The 18,291-nt window shown below is 34.3% G+C and overlaps 1 protein-coding gene across 1 annotated transcript; it reads left to right on the top strand.

Annotated features, from left to right (window-relative positions):
- The first annotated feature begins 3,180 nt into the window (after window positions 1-3,180).
- Window positions 3,181-18,020, top strand: LOC127855979 (chorion peroxidase-like). The gene is made up of 13 exons (XM_052391914.1): window positions 3,181-3,403; window positions 4,279-4,461; window positions 5,004-5,049; window positions 5,726-5,820; window positions 6,238-6,339; window positions 7,686-7,790; window positions 8,421-8,656; window positions 9,259-9,515; window positions 9,911-9,994; window positions 10,464-10,604; window positions 16,342-16,511; window positions 17,168-17,267; window positions 17,884-18,020. The coding sequence occupies exons 1-13, from the start codon at window positions 3,181-3,183 to the stop codon at window positions 17,939-17,941; spliced, it is 1,800 nt and encodes a 599-aa protein (XP_052247874.1). The 3' UTR covers window positions 17,942-18,020.
- Window positions 18,021-18,291: the final 271 nt, after the last annotated feature.

Below are 18,291 nucleotides of genomic sequence, written 5' to 3'. Positions count from 1 at the left end.
ATCAGATCAACCGATGTGGATGTGATCTACTTCTCAGTACATTTACTTCAACGATTATTAACTTAATAAACAAACAAGGTTATGCCAGTGTAATATTATACGTAATGCTTGTAATTGACCGTGCCACAGCAGTTTCACATTGATAAAACCTGGAATAATCCGACGTAAGCTCCATGCGGTTACTGTATAAATGAGGTCCGGCAACATGTTTGAATGCTTGTTTACAATATTAGTCGTGAAGAATTGTTGTTGTTTTTTTCGGCTGACACTTGTGATGTCGAAATCATCATATAATTCAGATAATCTTTGATATTAGAAACGCTTTTCTTCGCTCTCTTTTAAGCGAATTTTGTTGTGATACATACTGTTTTTCAAATAACTATTACAACTTTTAAACGAAACAACTTTTGTTGAAATATTTGAAGCTATTTTTCATTTTCTTGTTGTTACAGCTTGTGATTTTGCTTGATGGTAGATTTGTAAAAATATCATTTACACATATTGTTTGATAAAAAGGACACAACACCGGGTAAGCAAATACGTCATTTTGTTTCACTATTTATGTACACAAAGTTATATTTATAAATACTTTATTTATAAACAGTATTATTTGTATCTACTTGAGATTGCTGGTTGAAAGTTCAATTGTTAAAATAATTATTTGCAGAAGTTTTGCATAAATGTTGAATTGTAAAACGTTTGAAGACATTACATGAAAATCTAAACTAAAAAATGCACGTTGGGGAAATCACCGATTAAAGGTTATGGTAAAGTTTATTTCGCATTTATTCAGAAATTATTGGCTGTTAATGCGAAACGACAGGTACGCGAACTGCTATTTACAGCATTAACATAACATTGATAAGTTTATACGACTTTTTTTACATAGATTTGATGAGAAGTATTATCATGAAATATAATTCATATGTATGCGATGTAATTTGCAACAATATACGGGGCATACGTTTCTGGCTCATATTTAAACAAGAAAAAACGATTAACATTTCAATATAATTATATCACCTGTTCTACACATTTAAGAAGGCCATACAAAACGCATCATTAGTCTATGCAAACATATTTTTTTTAAATAAAAAAAAATACATGTTCATATATTTAAATTTAACTCTAACAGAAATTTGAAGTATAATGTTAACAATTAATTGTTCCTTATTATTTTTTCGTCACAAAATATAATTATTTTGTGTACATTGACACAGAGTTGACTGTGATTTACGCTTTCACTTGTCCTATATACAGATTCAGCTTAAGATGAATGCCCGGTGTCTTCTAACAACGGCTGCGTCCATCTTGGTATTTGTGGTAATCTGCGAGACGACTTGGATTAAAAAAGGCGGACGAAGCCCAGAACTCAGGGGCAAAAAAACTGATAAAAACAATTCACCCTTGCAGCTGTCTAGAGCAGACAGGTCTGTCTCGAACATCCATATGTCAAAAAGATCTTCGTCTGAGTCTTCAAGGTCTTCCAGATCTCGACGGTTGTCAAGACCTCGTGGATTACCGAGTTCTTCCGCATACTGCAGAAACATCGTGCGGATGGCCATGTCGAGCTATTATAGTATGAAAATCAGACACCCTCAATGTTTGCAAACTATTTGCATGATATTTATGTTTGAAGCTATACAGCACAGCGTTCAACTATTAATCATGAGCATTGTTTATAAAGTCATGATGACGCACAGCATAAACAATACTATTGGCAAGATTAAAGATATTCTGATCATATCATTCTTTGTCCATATCGATATAGTACCGGTACTCATTTACAGGTTAAAGGCGACGTATGGATGTAAGTTGAATGCAAAGAAATGTTGTCTTTTTATCATGTGTAATGCATAGTGCGATACTAGCTGAGATGGGTATAGAGGCATTATACTAGCATTTGGTATTTAAACAAAATTATTTTTAGCAGCGAATATTGATAATTTATGTATTTTGATTCTATAAAAAGGTCAAAGTCGAGCAGTATCGAATAAGGATCTCGAACATCTTGGGGTTGGAGGAGCAAGCCTCGAAAAATGCAATTACCTCATGAATTATCTGAAGGAAAAAAAAGAGTATGTTAACTTTCGATCAAATACATTTTGTATACATAAATATTATTTTTTTAAATGGTTCATTAGTCACATTATTCTTTGGTGGAATATTTAAATGCACACTTAACTATACCAAACACCTGGAATGTAATTAAAATAAGTTCTAAATTAAATTAAATTGAATGTTAAAATAAGTTTGTATCTTGTCAAAGGAGTTCGCTATGTTGAACAGTTTTGCTTTAGTAATGTTTTAAATGAAGTAACAACTTAAGTGGCTACTGCCAAATGTTGATTAATTTGTTAGCCTTGCTATCGCTATCACCTGAACACAGTATGCTTGGTGCAATATAAAATGACATTGTTGAAATAGCTGCAATGTTTCAACAATTAACCATTCGGTGTAAAAAGGAAGGTGGGGAATAGTTATGTCGCCACCTGTCTAACAGGATTATCATAATGACTGCTTGATTATGAGCCAAAAACTATGCCTTACACCGGCCACTCCGTAATATTGCATAATATATTTATTATATATTTATAATATATATAAATGATTGAGTTATTATTTGATTTTTTAACCGTCACCGTATTCTAGAAAGTGGTATAATAAAAATTAGTTGGTTTGATTTGCTTAAAGTGAAGTTTGGCCTATCATCCATTGTGTTTTATTAAATAACTTGCTTAGATCAGTAATGTTACTATAAATCGTTGAATAGGTACATCTGATTCAGTCTGCTCATTCCGTAAATATGACAATTTTATCATATCGACTACCTTATGTTTTTAACAAACGTTGCTTTGTGCATATCATCAATTATTCTTTTTCTTAAAGACGTAACGAGAATAAATAAAGCAGGGAATCGAACGCGTTTTTATAATACAATGTTTACATGAAAAATCAATCATTCAGGTAATCTTGGTTTAGCAATATTTTAAATACTGTATTACTTTCTTTTAAAGCGTGACATTGTCGCTTCATTACATGTGTATGCATGAATCACGCACTTTGATAAAAAATATATAATTTTTAATGTCACTCAAGTACAGAACGCAGTCATTAAATGTATTGACATACGGGTTTCTGATTCAATGTAGGGAGAACTGCCAGTATGCGAGCATGATCATGAAACGCTGCGAAGTTATTGCAAGACTTAATCAACCTAAGTCGACCGGATGCCCAGTGAAGGAACTTCCGATTGATATTTGTGGGAAGAGCGTGCAAGTCAACTGTGACGCCGTGGCGAATTTCCGTACGATTGACGGCTCTTGTAACAATCTCAAAAACCCGGAATGGGGCAAAGCAGGGTCCATGCAATCCAGATCAGTGACCAATGCTTATGATGATGGTATGTTCTAGATTGTGTAACAGCAATTGCATACAATATTAATAATACAGTTCGCTCATTTTCAATTGTTGACATTCGTCAAATAATTTTAAAGATGTTTTATTGGAAGTTTATCATATCTACATAAAGCATTTATAATGAATGTATTACCAGTTGCACATATATGAATTCATGAGACAATCCCGTCGACAAGGGTCGAACAGCAAAATATTGTGTAAAGTTTGAAGTACAAGCACAAACAACATTTTTAGGTGCAAAAACGAGTCACAAACTCGCAAGGCAAAATGCCATATAGTCTTTAACAATAACAATAAAATATTACTTTAAATGCATAAAATATCTTTCCCAAAGGTGATCAGTTCCTTTTCGAACTGAATGTATAAACACAATCTTCCACGAGGAGATATTGTTAATTTTGGCTGTTTATGCAACGTGTAATTAATACATTCCCAAGTGATGTATTGCATGTTGGTTATCATTATGACCCCATGTTCCTATGTGTAGTTTAATGTGTACTATTGTTAATATAGAGATTAATGAATTTAGATTAAAACCCATTTATGCCTAGCGTCTAGAAAAAAGGCCTTGGCAAACAGCGTAGACCCAGATGAGACGCCGCATGATGCGGCATCTCATCAGGGTCTGCGCTGTTTGCTTAAAGGAATTTCTGTATTCTAAATATGGAAATAAATATACTTGACATCCCTAATTTTGGAACAAAATTGATCCAATTTAGAAGGATGGGAGAGTCCACTAGGCATAAATGATTTTACTGTCACTGGCAAGGATTGATTGACCAGTCTAAGCTGAGGACAACGCATTTAACATTATGCTTGCAATCCTCCCGATTTTTTCCATGTTCGCGGCATTTTCAGGACGTTCTACTCCACGTGTCCGTTCCACGTGCACGGGAAAGGATTTACCGTCTGCTAGAGTCGTTAGCAACGCCATCCACGCAGCGGGGGTTTCCATGGAGCTGGAGCCGCATTTTTCTTACATGATCATGCAGATGGGACAGTTTCTGTCACACGACTTTATCCTTACAAAGACATTTACAAGTACGACTGCAGTTTTTGCTACTGTGTTATTTACAGTAAAAAATGTTAAATACAATTTGTTCTATATTTATTTTCAAAATCGTTTCCTTCTAAACAATAAAAATGAAATGTATATGACTTCGATACGAAATGTTATATTGAGAAGAGACGACTTGCGATACTTAAAAGGTTATTTTATTTACAATAAATGATAATTCTATCGCATTTTGTTGAAGGAAAAGTCATAATTTTATGATACACTTGGTAAGGTATAACCACAAGCCAAACAAATTCAAAATCATTGAAAGTATGATATAAAATGTGGGCTTATAGGGACTTGGTTTCCAATTTTATGTTTAAAGCAATTACATTTTTATAATTTTAGCGCAATATAACAACTTCCATAACACTATTGTATTTGTTTCCATATACATCAAAATGCAGCAATGATATTGCCATTATGTGAAACTTAATTATATATTAAGACATACAAAGTAGTTGCGTTTTATATCATGTTCATATCCAAATTATACCTCTTAACCTAGTATGGCGTTTTATTTCAGTGGATGACGAATCGCCGCTTGATTGTTGTGGTAACGAAACATTATGGTAAAGAAACTAGTTATGTTTTGTCATAAGTTTAATTTCCCCTTAATTGTCTAGCCTTTGTTCATTGGTGCAATTTCGTTTAACACCAAACTCACAATGCAATCGATAGCTATGTTACACAATGAAATGCAGTTCGCACAGGCTAATCAGGGACGACACTTTCCGCCTAAACTTGATTTTCGGTAAGGAGGGACTTCCTTGAAACTAAATATACCATAAAAGCGGAAAGTGTCGTCCCTGATTAGCCTTCGCGGACTGCACAGGATAATCTGGGACGAAACTTTACGCACATGCATAAAGCCCAATTTTCTCAGAACAAGACACTTTTGTACATCCATTATGCCAACGCATTATCAGACGTAAACAATCAGATTCAAAAGACATGAAAACACAATAAGCATAATATATTTAAAACACCAATTGACAATTGAATGGCGATAACCCATGCCAATAAAAAACACACAATCTGATGGTGTTCGAGACAAGAATACTAATTAAATTGTAATGTCTAATGTTTACGTGCTTATATTGTATAAAACATTATTTATTAGAAAGTAGAAGCTCTTCATCAAACCATTATTCTTTTACTTACAATCAACGAACGCTTTGTTCTGTTATTGCTTAATGTAGATGTAGTCATATATTTAATGTTTAAATGTTGTATTTTCGGTTTCAGCTCAGAATGTTTTCCAATACAAGTTCCTGCTGGTGATTCAATGAACATCTCGTGCTTGGCCATGTCCAGATCTAAAGCTGCAATAGACTGCAAACGTAATCTAATACAATAACATCAAAACTTTAATATAATCAGATTAAAAACGGGTAAACACGGTATGATTCGTAATTAAACCCAAATATTTTACAAACATGATTACATAAAAGCAATTATTGAGTTAATTACCATTCGTCGTTGACAATTTCGAACCCTAAAATATACATTAATCGCAAACCGTTTTATTATGTGAAAAAAACAGTTGACAAAATGGTGTATATAGCAGGTCAAGTTTTGTTTCATTCAATCGTCTTATGTATAAAGTCCTAATTTAGTAGTATTATGCTTTTTATTGATCATTTAAAGGAATTACCTCAGCTTTAATCATGTTGAATGTTTAATGTCGAGTTGTATGTTTTTTCTCCATTATGGTAAAGGCAACAAGTGAGCCTCTATGAGTTCTATGCTCATTGTAGGCATACGTCAACAACTGAATGGCCACTCCTCGTACCTCGATATGTCCCTGTCGTATGGAATGAACGAAGAAGCTGCAAAAGACTTGAGGACCTTCTCTGGAGGTGAGTAATAGATAACAGCAATAAACGATATACAGATAAAACAGAATATTCCATAATTGTATTCTTGTTATCATCAAACGGGCTTTTTAATGCGAAACGTGTACGCTTTACATAAATACGACAGTTACTAACTTTGATAATCAGAATTTGTTTATTTAATGTTGTAAAAATGGGCAAATATAACATTAATTATAATAATTATATACTAGATAAATAATATCGTGAAATTTCAGCTGCAACATCGATTCGGAGTTCTGAGAAAATTAGTTAAGTTTTAAATATATGAATAAGAGTAAGTGTAGTGGTCTCGTTAAAAAAAGAAGAAAACTCTTATTTAAATTATTCATATACGAAAAGTTAAAATAATTTTCTTAAAATTTAGCCGTAGTTTCGACAGCCATTTTATTCGCAGTTACACATTTCGAAGTTGGTATTATTTACAGTCCCCCAATTATTTAAAAGCATGAGAGTAAATTGAATAACTTATTGTGAATACACCAAAAGTTTGTTATACAATAGTGCACAAATATTTACCCGTTGCACAAACATACGCTGCTTTAACGGGATCACAACTTGACAATGTGTTTTATTTGGTTTGTGCATAAATAAACTATTTCGCAAACAGTTAATGGGTGATGTGCAAAATTGTATAAGCATCTATTCAGAAAAAAGTCCTATTACAAATACAAAGCGTTTTGTTGCGATGATGGAATGATCATGTTGTTTACACATATTTGATGTGAGAAGTAGTTATGCATTCTTGTTAATGGTATGTGCATTACCGTGTGTGTTCTCTTGTGTGTTTTGAGTTGTATCGTTTTGCTTAGCAATCAGGGACTACAAACTATTAGAAGACCCATCCTGAACATCAATATTTTGCCTGGAAATCGATTGTTATGTTTTGTATAAACAGTTTTACTCGACTTTTGTTTCATTTCATCGTGCCTCAGAACATCACGTTTTTGGTGCTATGGGTGTATATAACCATTGAGTAGTTAAATGGTAATTAAATATATATGTTTTCTCATGTATTGCTATTTAATTTTAATGGTGATTCGTATGTGTTTCATGTATTATTCTGAGCAAAGCGTGAGATTTTAACCTCCTTAAAATCGGTTTTAAACTGCATTTAGCGTTCAAAATAAAGTGAGCACAGATTTTTACATGTGTGTACGTTTGATGTTAACATATGCGTCTCTTCTATTGTATCGTTTTGACTGGGGCTGCTTTGTCATTGGTTGCTTGCAATAAATAAACGACCGCATTTTATAATATGGGTTTCTTCTCCTTCTGGGGCACTTGATGAATTATTATTACATTTAGTTTACATGATCATATTCTATAAGGACTGCTGAATACAACGAACGCTAACCTGCCAGCCGACGAGGGAGACAGCACGTGTCATCTTGAAGGAGAGTTTGACCCTATACTCAATTACTGCCCCGAATCTGGTAAGAATCGTCCATACCGTGCTAAACATTTAATTTACATTATTCGTAACTCAACAAATCCCTAAGGACAAACAACTTTCTACTTTCATATGCACTTGTGTCACACAAAAAATCACAACTTTGCATATTGATAAAAAATGTGTAATCATTTAAGTTTGACTGACAAAACATAATGCCGATGATTTGGTTATTTGCTATTTGAAATTCATGTATGTTAGCGCCAAAACAATATTTCAATTTGACAATTTTATAATAGGCTCATTACGTCAGCATATTCAGTATTGCATCGGCAAATGAGGCCACAATCACGTACATGAGTATACATATCTGCCGCGCTCTTAACTTGCTAAATAATATTAAATAATTAACGTTAAATTAAGCATGCATTACTTAAGGACTAATTAATCAACACAACAATAAAGCAGCTTACAACCAAAAAGCAGCTTTTTCTAACAATTTTATTGTTGTAAAAGCACATTGCATTTCACCTTTTAAAAATGCGTCATGGTTTGGCAATGCAAGTATGTCTCCAGTTTGCACGCGCTCTTTTAACAGAACAATCTAACAACAAATTATACTTAAATTCATTTATAACGTGAAGAAAAATTCGAAACCATTTTATGCCAAAAGGTGACCCAAGGGTGAACGAGAATGTAGGACTTGCGTCCATGCACACGATATTTCACCGTGCCCACAACAACTTTGCCAATGGTCTTGCGAAGATAAATCCCGACTGGGACGATGAGATGCTGTATCAGAATGCAAGAAAGATTTTGATCGGGGTTTGGCAGAACATTGTGTATGGGGAATACTTGCCGCTGATAATTGGTCAACCGGCTATGAAGTACCACAAGATCGATGTAACGGTACTGACCTGCTTTGATCAAATGTCCATCGCTGATCAAAATAAACAAGGAATAGCTAAAATTAGGAACAATTTAATTCTTCAATTATACAATTAACAGTATATTATTACACTTTAGGATGAGCTATGAACGTTATGTGGAAATTGATCTTATGCCATTAGCGACCAGCGTAGCGCCCGACCAGCCAGCGCAGTCGCGCAGTCTGGTCAGGAGCCACAATGTCCGTTCATGAGACATTGAAACCTTGAATTGCTTTAGAGCACACATGGTAGCTCAAGGCCAGACGAATGACGTGGGTCATTTTATAACAGTGATTGCGAAAAGGTGTAGCGAGGTGCGTTGCGGTACCCATAGCTTCATTCTTTTGTGCGTTTTTTGGTGAATTTGTTGTGTGGTGTTTTGAACTGTTTGACAATAAATCACTTAACAATGATCATAAAATTCCTTCCTTGCTCGGACAACTAGATTTATCAATTTATGTCGATCATTACTTTCTCCAATTATATGTAACTAATAAAGTTTATCATAGAAAAATTATTAAACATCAATAATTGAATTAAATTTCTATGACAAAGAATCTAAAAAATGACACGGTGTTTCAGAATAATGGGTTTAAGGACACGTACAACGAGAAAACAGACGCGACAACTATCAACGAAGGTGGAATAGCTTTCCGGTTCGGTCACTCAACCGTGAGCCGTTTGATAGTCCTTCAGGACGAGGACTACAGCCTATCTATGCCGCCCGAACCCTTGGAAGACCACTACTTCTTGACTAAATTGTACCACATTTTTAATGGCCGCGGTCATGAGGACGTGTTGAGGTGGACGGTGGATTCGGCATGTCCAAAAATGGACAGGTAGATAGTTTAATTATCATACACAAATTGTAGCATAGTCAATAAAAATTGTAACTTTGAGTTCCAAGTAAGTATAGACCACAAACATATTATGACAATCACATTGAAGTTAAATAAACGGTTTTTATGTTGAATAAGCAGATGTATAAGCAGTTCATGTATTATTTGTTTAATCGTCTGTACAAGTTATAGTTCCTTAGCGACATAAGACAGACAGACAGACAGACAGATTTTTTTATTCAAGACTAATACAAAGTACATCGTCTATATGTATACAATCGCACATATATATTGTCACGTGATTTTATACAAAAAATAAATAAGCAGGAAAAAAATATGTTAGGTACAAAACATAAAACATAAGACAAGTAGTACGACAAACGTTTGTGTTTTAGAATGTTGGAGCCTAGTGTTCAACAGAAGCTTTTCCAAGACAAGAGTGACAAAGCGTCGGATATAGCAGCTCTAAACATTCAACGGTATATATAATAATTTACGTGTAATTGTGATGATTGTGTTCTTAAAAGAGCATAACATTGCATTTGTTTCGTAATTATTTGTAAATGTGTTTGATACGAAAAATCAACTTTTGTCTTACACGATCTAGTTTTGTATAATTCGGTAAAATATCAGATGATCTTTAACAATGTGTTCTTAATTTTCGTTTTTGCCAGCTAGAATTGCATCTTTCTCTAAACAAACCACTCCTCAAACTTTGTATTTAGTTAAAACCTATTTATTTTAGCTCGATTGCATTGAAAGCCTCAGGCTTATTGAAACGCTCTAAAGTCCGTTTCCTATGCATAGAACCAGTACTTGGTGTCTTAGTGGGCGAACGCTCTAAAGAACGCTCCCACAGTGGGGATAAAACCCGTGATCATCCGGTCGCTAGGCGGGCACCTTATCCATTACATCATGGCGACCTCTATTTGTAAACTTTGTATTTAGAGGTCGCGACCACGGTTTGCCGGGATATAACGCCTACCGTCGCCAATGTGGCCTTACTCCAGCAAGGGATTTCAGCACGGCGCGTGGCGGGCTAGTAGATATGGACAGTGACGTAGCTGCGCTACTGCAGAAAGTCTACAGGTAAGTCTGATGATGTTTAGCGTAGTTTATCCTGTGTACCGTGATAATTTTCCATATTTAAGCAAAGTAGCGATGACGAATTTGTTTTCGGAGATAATTAAAAGATGCAGGAAACTCCCCATTATGAAGTGTTTGTACAAATTCACTGCGTACCGTACGATATATTGTGCACATTTCTTTTTTTCGAGAGAGTTACGTGTTAATTACATGTGTTAGTTAAATGTGTTGTTTGTTTAGTTTGCATGGAATACCATACAAATGTGCACATGAAGACATGTGTCAATTTTTTAATCGCTTTCAGGAATGGATCAAGCGTGTCTATTCAGAAGCGTTGTTTAGTGTGTACGTACTGATAAATTCCGATCGTTTTTCGTTGACGTAATGCAATATATAGAAGCAAATTTGCAAATTGCTGTCCAAAAAAGCTTTTTTTTAAATAAAAATTTATATAAAATAGTTTTCATGTTCATGGAGAATGTTTCATCAAAACCTACAATCATGAATTGAAATTGAATGTGATTATTAAAATTATAAAATTAAACACAACAATTAAATTAGTTTTAATCATTTCGTCAGTGCAGTCCATTAAAGATTAAAATAGGTCTCGGAATAAGACAATAAGAACACGTGTATATATCTTTATAAAGTTTGCTGTCTCTTTCCATGTGGGACTGTTTTATGATTGTGCATTATGTCCTTGAGTATAATTTTCTATTAGAATATAAGCAAACATTATTTTGAGTAAGGATAATTGTTCAAAGAGAGCATTACATATTTTTTTAGTGTGATTCATTTAATGAACCGGCCGTTTTGAACCATTGAACCGATTTATTTTGGGGAAGAAAACCGGTATACATAGTTGATGTATTTTGATCAGTTGTTTAATAGTTTTAATGGAAAAAAGCAACCTTGTTGTTTTAAAGTACAATCTTCCGCACTTAATCAGGACCCTAAAGGAATAGCAATTATTAAGCCATTTTTGGGGCTTACTTCAAAACACGCCAATATGAATGTGTGTTTGAACAAGAATTAAAACAAAGTTTACAGAACGAAAATGACAGTTTATGACTCATGGTGCCTGTACCACGTGACTTTTTCGGCTATGTGTGGGACAATCGGATGTCAACAAAAAATCGCTTCAGGTAACGTTTTTGATTATTTCTTCATTAATTCAAAACCATTTACAAAAAAACAAAGACGAGTGCCCGGTCATTGTCAAAATACACAACTATGTTAAGTTTGCGCAATATTAATTAAGTATTTTTTCCAAAAAGTGCAACCGCGTGTTTAGAAACACACGAAGTGAAATGCTATGTGTGGTTTATTTTTTCTTAAATCAACAAAAACGTTCATTATAATATTGTCGAAGGTTTAAAAAATAAGGCGGACATGGTAATTCTTCATAGATAAGCGACATACAATGCATGTTTGCGCAAATACATCTGATTCGGAGTTGGTGTATAAAAATGTAATAATGCTATGTGTGGGACACATTTTTGAAATGCTATGTGTGGTATACAAGAATTTGCTCGTCAGTTCTGCATTTAATCTGAACACAGTTTTGTAATAATCTAGAAAATATACTTCAGTTTGTACTGAAAATATATCAAATATCAAATAATTAAATGTTACATGATGTAATACTGAAGTAATAGTATGTTGTTGAAACAATTTATGTTAAACTGAACATAAAATTTAAATAAAACACACTGTATAATTTTATCCAATCAATTGTCTTTTTTAACAAACATGTTATGTTGAAAAATTATAATTTCTTTTGTTTACTTATTGTCTTTAAATAAATATCATGATTGATATTTCTGCCTGATTATCAAATTCGGTCCATTTTTTATAAATGAATGACAAAGAAATTAAAATCACTTGCTTTAAAATGGGTTTTACTTCTGTTGTTTTTCAGACTTGACAAGGATTAGTCGAAGGATTTGTAATGGTTTTAAGGTGCGAAGCTGTGTAAGAATTACATGAACACCATGTAACCACACGGAAGGTGTTATGCGGCAAGTTATTATCAAAACCACAGTGACAGAGACCGGGACCCAGCTTCATTCTGTGATGTTTACGGAAAGCTATTTCAACAAACTATGCAAACATACCATTTAATATATATTTTGGCATAATCAAAACAAAGTGTATGTATTTTTATGTGTGTATATTTATGGGTTTTGTATCTATGTTATTACTGAAATTGATTAGATGAATATAAAATCTGATTATGTATGTTAATAAAACAATTGTTTCATAACAAATAACAATATAAACCCAATGATGCTTGTTTGTGGTCTATTAAGTTCATTAAGTTTCCAATATCATCCCCATATGAATATCTTAAGTAAACCAAAATAAACACTTCATTAATAATAATATTACTTTAAAAACAGCATGCACATGTTACAATAGAAATTAAAGCACCAAATACATAAAGAAGTACATCAGTATTCACAAAGTAATTGTAATCAGTCAATTTATGAATGTGCAAATCTTGCTATACAAACATATAAATGCTCCAATTAAGTCATAACAAATGATCATCACCAAAATGTCTTGACTTGGGGGGGGGGGGGGGGGGTATTATACCAATCAAACATATTGAATTGTATTAATACTTCATGAACTCAATTTCAGACTAGAAATGGCGCGGCAGAGGCCGACGCGTATCCCCACGCCGCATGTTTGACCCAGGGGCGCCCCAGGGTTGGTAATGGGGCCATGCATAGTTGAGATGGACGGTATTGTCATAAGAGAAGTTCAGTATCAATTTAAAGTGAATTGGTGTAGAAATAAAGAAGTTATAGTAAAAGGCAATTTTGGGTGGGTGTGGCCTATGTGGGCGGGGCGCCCCAGGGTTGGTAATGGGGCCATGCATAGTTGAGATTAACCGTGTTGTCATAAGAGAAGTTCAGTATCAATTTGAAGTGAATTGGTGTAGACATGAAGCAATTATAGTAAAAGGCAATTTGGGGTGGGTGTGGCCGATGTGGGCGGGGCGCCCCAGGGTTGGTAATGGGGCCATGCATAGTTGAAATTGACCGTATTGTCATAAGAGAGGTTCAGTATCAATTTGAAGTGAACAGGTGTAGAAATGAAGAAATTATAGTAAAAGGCAATTCTTGGTTGGGTGTGGTCTATGTGGGCGGGGCGCCCCAGGGTTGGTAATGGGGCCACACATAGTTGAGATTGACCGTATTGTCATAAGAGAGGTTCAGTATCAATTTGAAGCGAATCGGTGTAGAAATGAAGAAATTATAGTAAAAGGCAATTTTGGGCGGGTGTGATCTATGCTGGCGGGGCGCCCCAGGGTTGGTAAAGGGGCCATGCATAGTTGAAATTGACCGTATTGTTATAAGAGATATTCAGTATCAATTTGAAGTAAATCGGTGTAGAAATGAAGAAGTTAATGTAAAATAACCTTAAAACAAATGAGTGAAAATCTCTGACCCGGCCCCACCCCAACCCCTATAACTATTGACCCAGGGGTTAGATCAAAATTCCATATAGTGCAGGGTCGCACATATGCTCATAGCTACAATGTGTGTAAGTTTCAAGGTTCTAGTGCTAATAGTGTAGGAGGAGATAGTGGCCAGGACGGACGGACGGACGGACAGACAGACTGACGGAGGGACGGCGGATATACCCACAATATCCCCACGCGTTGGGATAATGAAATCTGAATAACTGAATATAGTTGAAGATGTTTAATGAAAAATACTCATTCGCTTCGGTCATGAAAGGGGGCTGCGAGATCTTGTTACCACTGCACCAAGTAATAAACATTAAATGTTGTTCAATTTGTTGAATTGTCAAATTTTTATTTAATGTTTACTTTGATTGTTTTCTTTCACTGCAATACTTGCACCATCTGGTAATAATACAAACAGTCTTTTAAACTTTTGAACATTTACTATATATATAACAACTTTTCATTAATCAAGATGTCAGTACGTCTCTTGAAGGTGCTTCCAAAAATATGTTAATCTCCCTGAAAAGAACAACATACAGATGATATAAACTGTAAAACTTAAAAAATAAATAAATAATTGTCATGCGTGATATATAAGATAGCTAATAGGATTTAGATACGAATACATGATTTGCCAGAAAAATTGTTATTGATCCTATTGTCTATTTGTTAAATTATGCTGTATTATCTCTTTATGCTTATTTAACAACTATCGTTACGGTCTAATATGTTTACACATTCCTGCTAAAGAGCACACAACCAGAAGTTCAATAACACTTTTTTTGTAGTTTTGTTACAATTATATTCACATGACACCTTTCACAAACAATCCTGACGATTTTGTGTATTAAACAAGTGCATTAGTTGGCAGCAACAATTCACTGAAAATTCAACATTTTTTAACAATCAATTTTATAGAAACTCACAAGAAATGGTTTGCCGAAAAAGAAATATTTTCCTGTCCCGTGCATGGGTGGCTTTGTGTTTGGAGACTCCCGACTGTGTTTTTACCTCTCTACCACACTGTTCGCAAACAAATGGCATTCTACAAGTTAATAAATATGAATATAAATTATCGACAATCATGATAATTTTGAGTAACATGAACGTCGTGATTATCATATTTGAAGCGCGCAAAACAGTACCAACAATGTTTTATTGACCAACTGTTGTTATTTAGACAGACTTAAAATATTATTGACGTTTATGTCAATCTTTCGATTCTCTAAGTTTACTTTGTATACCACACATAGCATTTCAAAAATGTGTCCCACACATAGCATTATTATATTTTTATACACACACTCCGAATCAGATGTATTTTCGAAAACATACAATGTATGTAGCTTCTCTATGAAGAATTACAATTTCCGCCCTATTTTTTAAACCTTCGACAATATTATAATGAACGTTTTTGTTGATTTAATAAAATATATACCACACATAGCATTTCACTTCGTGTGTTTTCAATTACGCGGTTGAACTTTTTGGATTTTTTTTTATTAATATTGCGCAAACTTAACAAAGTTGTGTATTTTGACAATGACCGGGCACTCGTCTTTGTTTTTTTTGTAAATGGTTTTGAATTAATGAAGAAATTATCAAAAACGTTACCTGAAGCGATGGTTTGTTGACATCCGATTGTCCAACACATAGCCGAAAAAGTAGCGTGGTACAGGCACCTTGGGACTATCCCATGCAATCTTAAAAAAAGCTTGCCTTTAAAAATCAAAGTTTAAACTTTTTAAATTTTCCCACTTTTCTAAATATATGAAGAATTAATAAACAGCAGCTATAAGATAGTATAACAGTTCGAATCTGACAGTAATTAATCTTAATTTCAATATGTTATGATCCATAATATTCAGGCCAACGTATCGCGGCTACATTATGCGACGAGAGTCCATGGCCAGCGTACAATTTACTGATATAAAAAGTATCAGTTTGAAAAGTCGCCTTAGGAAGTGAATTCATATCAACTAACCCAGTATGTACCTATATCTCACCTCCTACAAAAATGACCTAATCCGATTGGCTTAGAGCGGTCACGAACCCATGGGGTATTTTCCATACACCTCGAGTAGTTTCCATAACAACCGAGTTATCGAGTAGTCGGTTGAGATATAATCGTTACACCGTTAGTAACTGACGGTGTATGGGATATACACCCTCAGTAATTTAATACCATACTCGAGCTTTGCATACATCCCATACATCGTCAGTTACTAACGGTGTAACAAATATTACCTATACCTACAGCTGTCCGGACGACATCGATCTCTTCACGGCAATAGTGACAGAGCGAAGAAGTAACGGGGCCATCGTAGGGCCACTGGGCCAGTGTATCATCGCAGACATGTTCAAGCGTTTCCGCGATGGTGACAGGTTTTTCTTTGAGCGCAACGACCCTTTAATTGGCTTTACTGAAGGTAAACCACCACTAAATCATTGTTGATCTCTCCGCGTCATTCGAAAGTAGTGCATAGTTCTAAAAAGTTATTTTTCCCAGCTGGCATAGAGGTGGTTTATCAACCGCAGGTATGCTTTATGTGGTTATTTTCCATGTGTGTTTGCACCATGTTGATGCATCTCAGTGGAGAAAAGCTTGAAAGATGACTTTTTGGGGTATGTTTCATTTGGTACTGAGCTTAAGTCGAAAATTAAATGTCGAAACCATGTTGTTTGTCGGTGTCTGCATTCAAGGCATGTCTTTTTTTGTAATTTTCAAAAGAGGAAATATTCGTATTGAACTGCCACGCATGCATAGTCAAAATTGAACATTGAACGTTTGTCATTTAAGTATTTGACCCTATGGGAACGGATTATGTGTAAACAAACGAAGGTTTGACAGACTAACACACGCGATAAGAGCGAGGAGCAGTATTTACTTGTTTAATCGATATACAGAGATGTTTGACAAATAGAAAGTGTAATCCCAGTAAAATATTCAGTTAAATAAAGAAGTAAACCGTCCGAAAGTATAATTATTTGAAAAAAAGAATGATATACAATTTCTATTAAACATTTTTTATCACATCATATCGATCTTGAGGTCAATATGTATGTTAATTTGATCACATTATAGCTCAACTGAATGCTATTAAGAAGATTAGCATGTCGTCGTTGATATGTATAACCACTCGGACGTCCACCATGCAAGACAATGCATTTTTGTTCAACACGAGGTACGTGCGCAAATCAGTAATTTAATAATAATATAATAGTTAACATAATCACTTTGTCTTAAATTAATGTTGAATTCCCCCTTAGAAATTGGTTTGACATTAAAATATAAGTAGATAAATAAAACAAAGCACTTATTAATTCGGTGAACTCATCAATCAAGAATTATCAGATACATGTATGACGTGTGTCGCATGTGAAAATTGAATTTTATTTAATAATGGTGGTAGCTCATTACATCTTAAAGATAGAACTCTTTCAACTGACCAGCGATTTTAATTCAAATAATTTTGGTTATTGGTGGTCAAACGGTGTTCTTTATGTAGCACATTCTACCGATTTTCGATTTTTTTCAAAAGACAAAAAGGAATATAAGTTTTAGATGTTTGCAACAAGCAATTTTGTGAAGTATTTCGAGAAAATCTAAGCAAGAGTTCTTTACAATACTCATGTTTAAACATGCGAGCTAAGCAAACTTTTCACTGACAAATAATTGATTATAACGTGTAGTAAAAACACTTTACAAAGACGTATTGTTATATTTATAAAATTTTGGAAACTATTAACGTTTATGCTATTACAATCATCATTGAAAACATGTATCAACTAATATTTCAGTAAAAAACCCTGCAGCGAATTCCCAGTACTTGACTTTGGTCTTTGGAAGCAGACTTAATGCAGTGCAGAGTCTCAACATTCCTTTTTCCACGGTAATCACTTTCGGAAGACGACCGGTTTCACCCTCGAGCTTGGGCTGTATTATAGAAAAGTATCTACCTGAATTTGTTCATATGTATTAAGCAACACTTTGGATTGGTCTGAAAGTCACAATAAAATATAACAGTATTGTTTAAGGTTGTTTTCTGTCGTTATGAGGCGTGTGTTGTTATATTAATAGTCGATGGATTAATGGTTTGTAACACGTCCAATATAGTTCACCAAAAATCGTAATTAAATCAAATAAATCGTGTTTTTTTTAAATATCGAGTTTACCGCAGTATTGCACACTTTGACTCATAATTGTTA

The sequence above is a fragment of the Dreissena polymorpha genome, chromosome 13, assembly GCF_020536995.1.
Source record: "Dreissena polymorpha isolate Duluth1 chromosome 13, UMN_Dpol_1.0, whole genome shotgun sequence".
Classification (NCBI taxonomy): domain Eukaryota; kingdom Metazoa; phylum Mollusca; class Bivalvia; order Myida; family Dreissenidae; genus Dreissena; species Dreissena polymorpha.
Note: the sequence above shows the minus strand (reverse complement) of the source record. Positions and strands in the feature narration are given on the sequence as shown.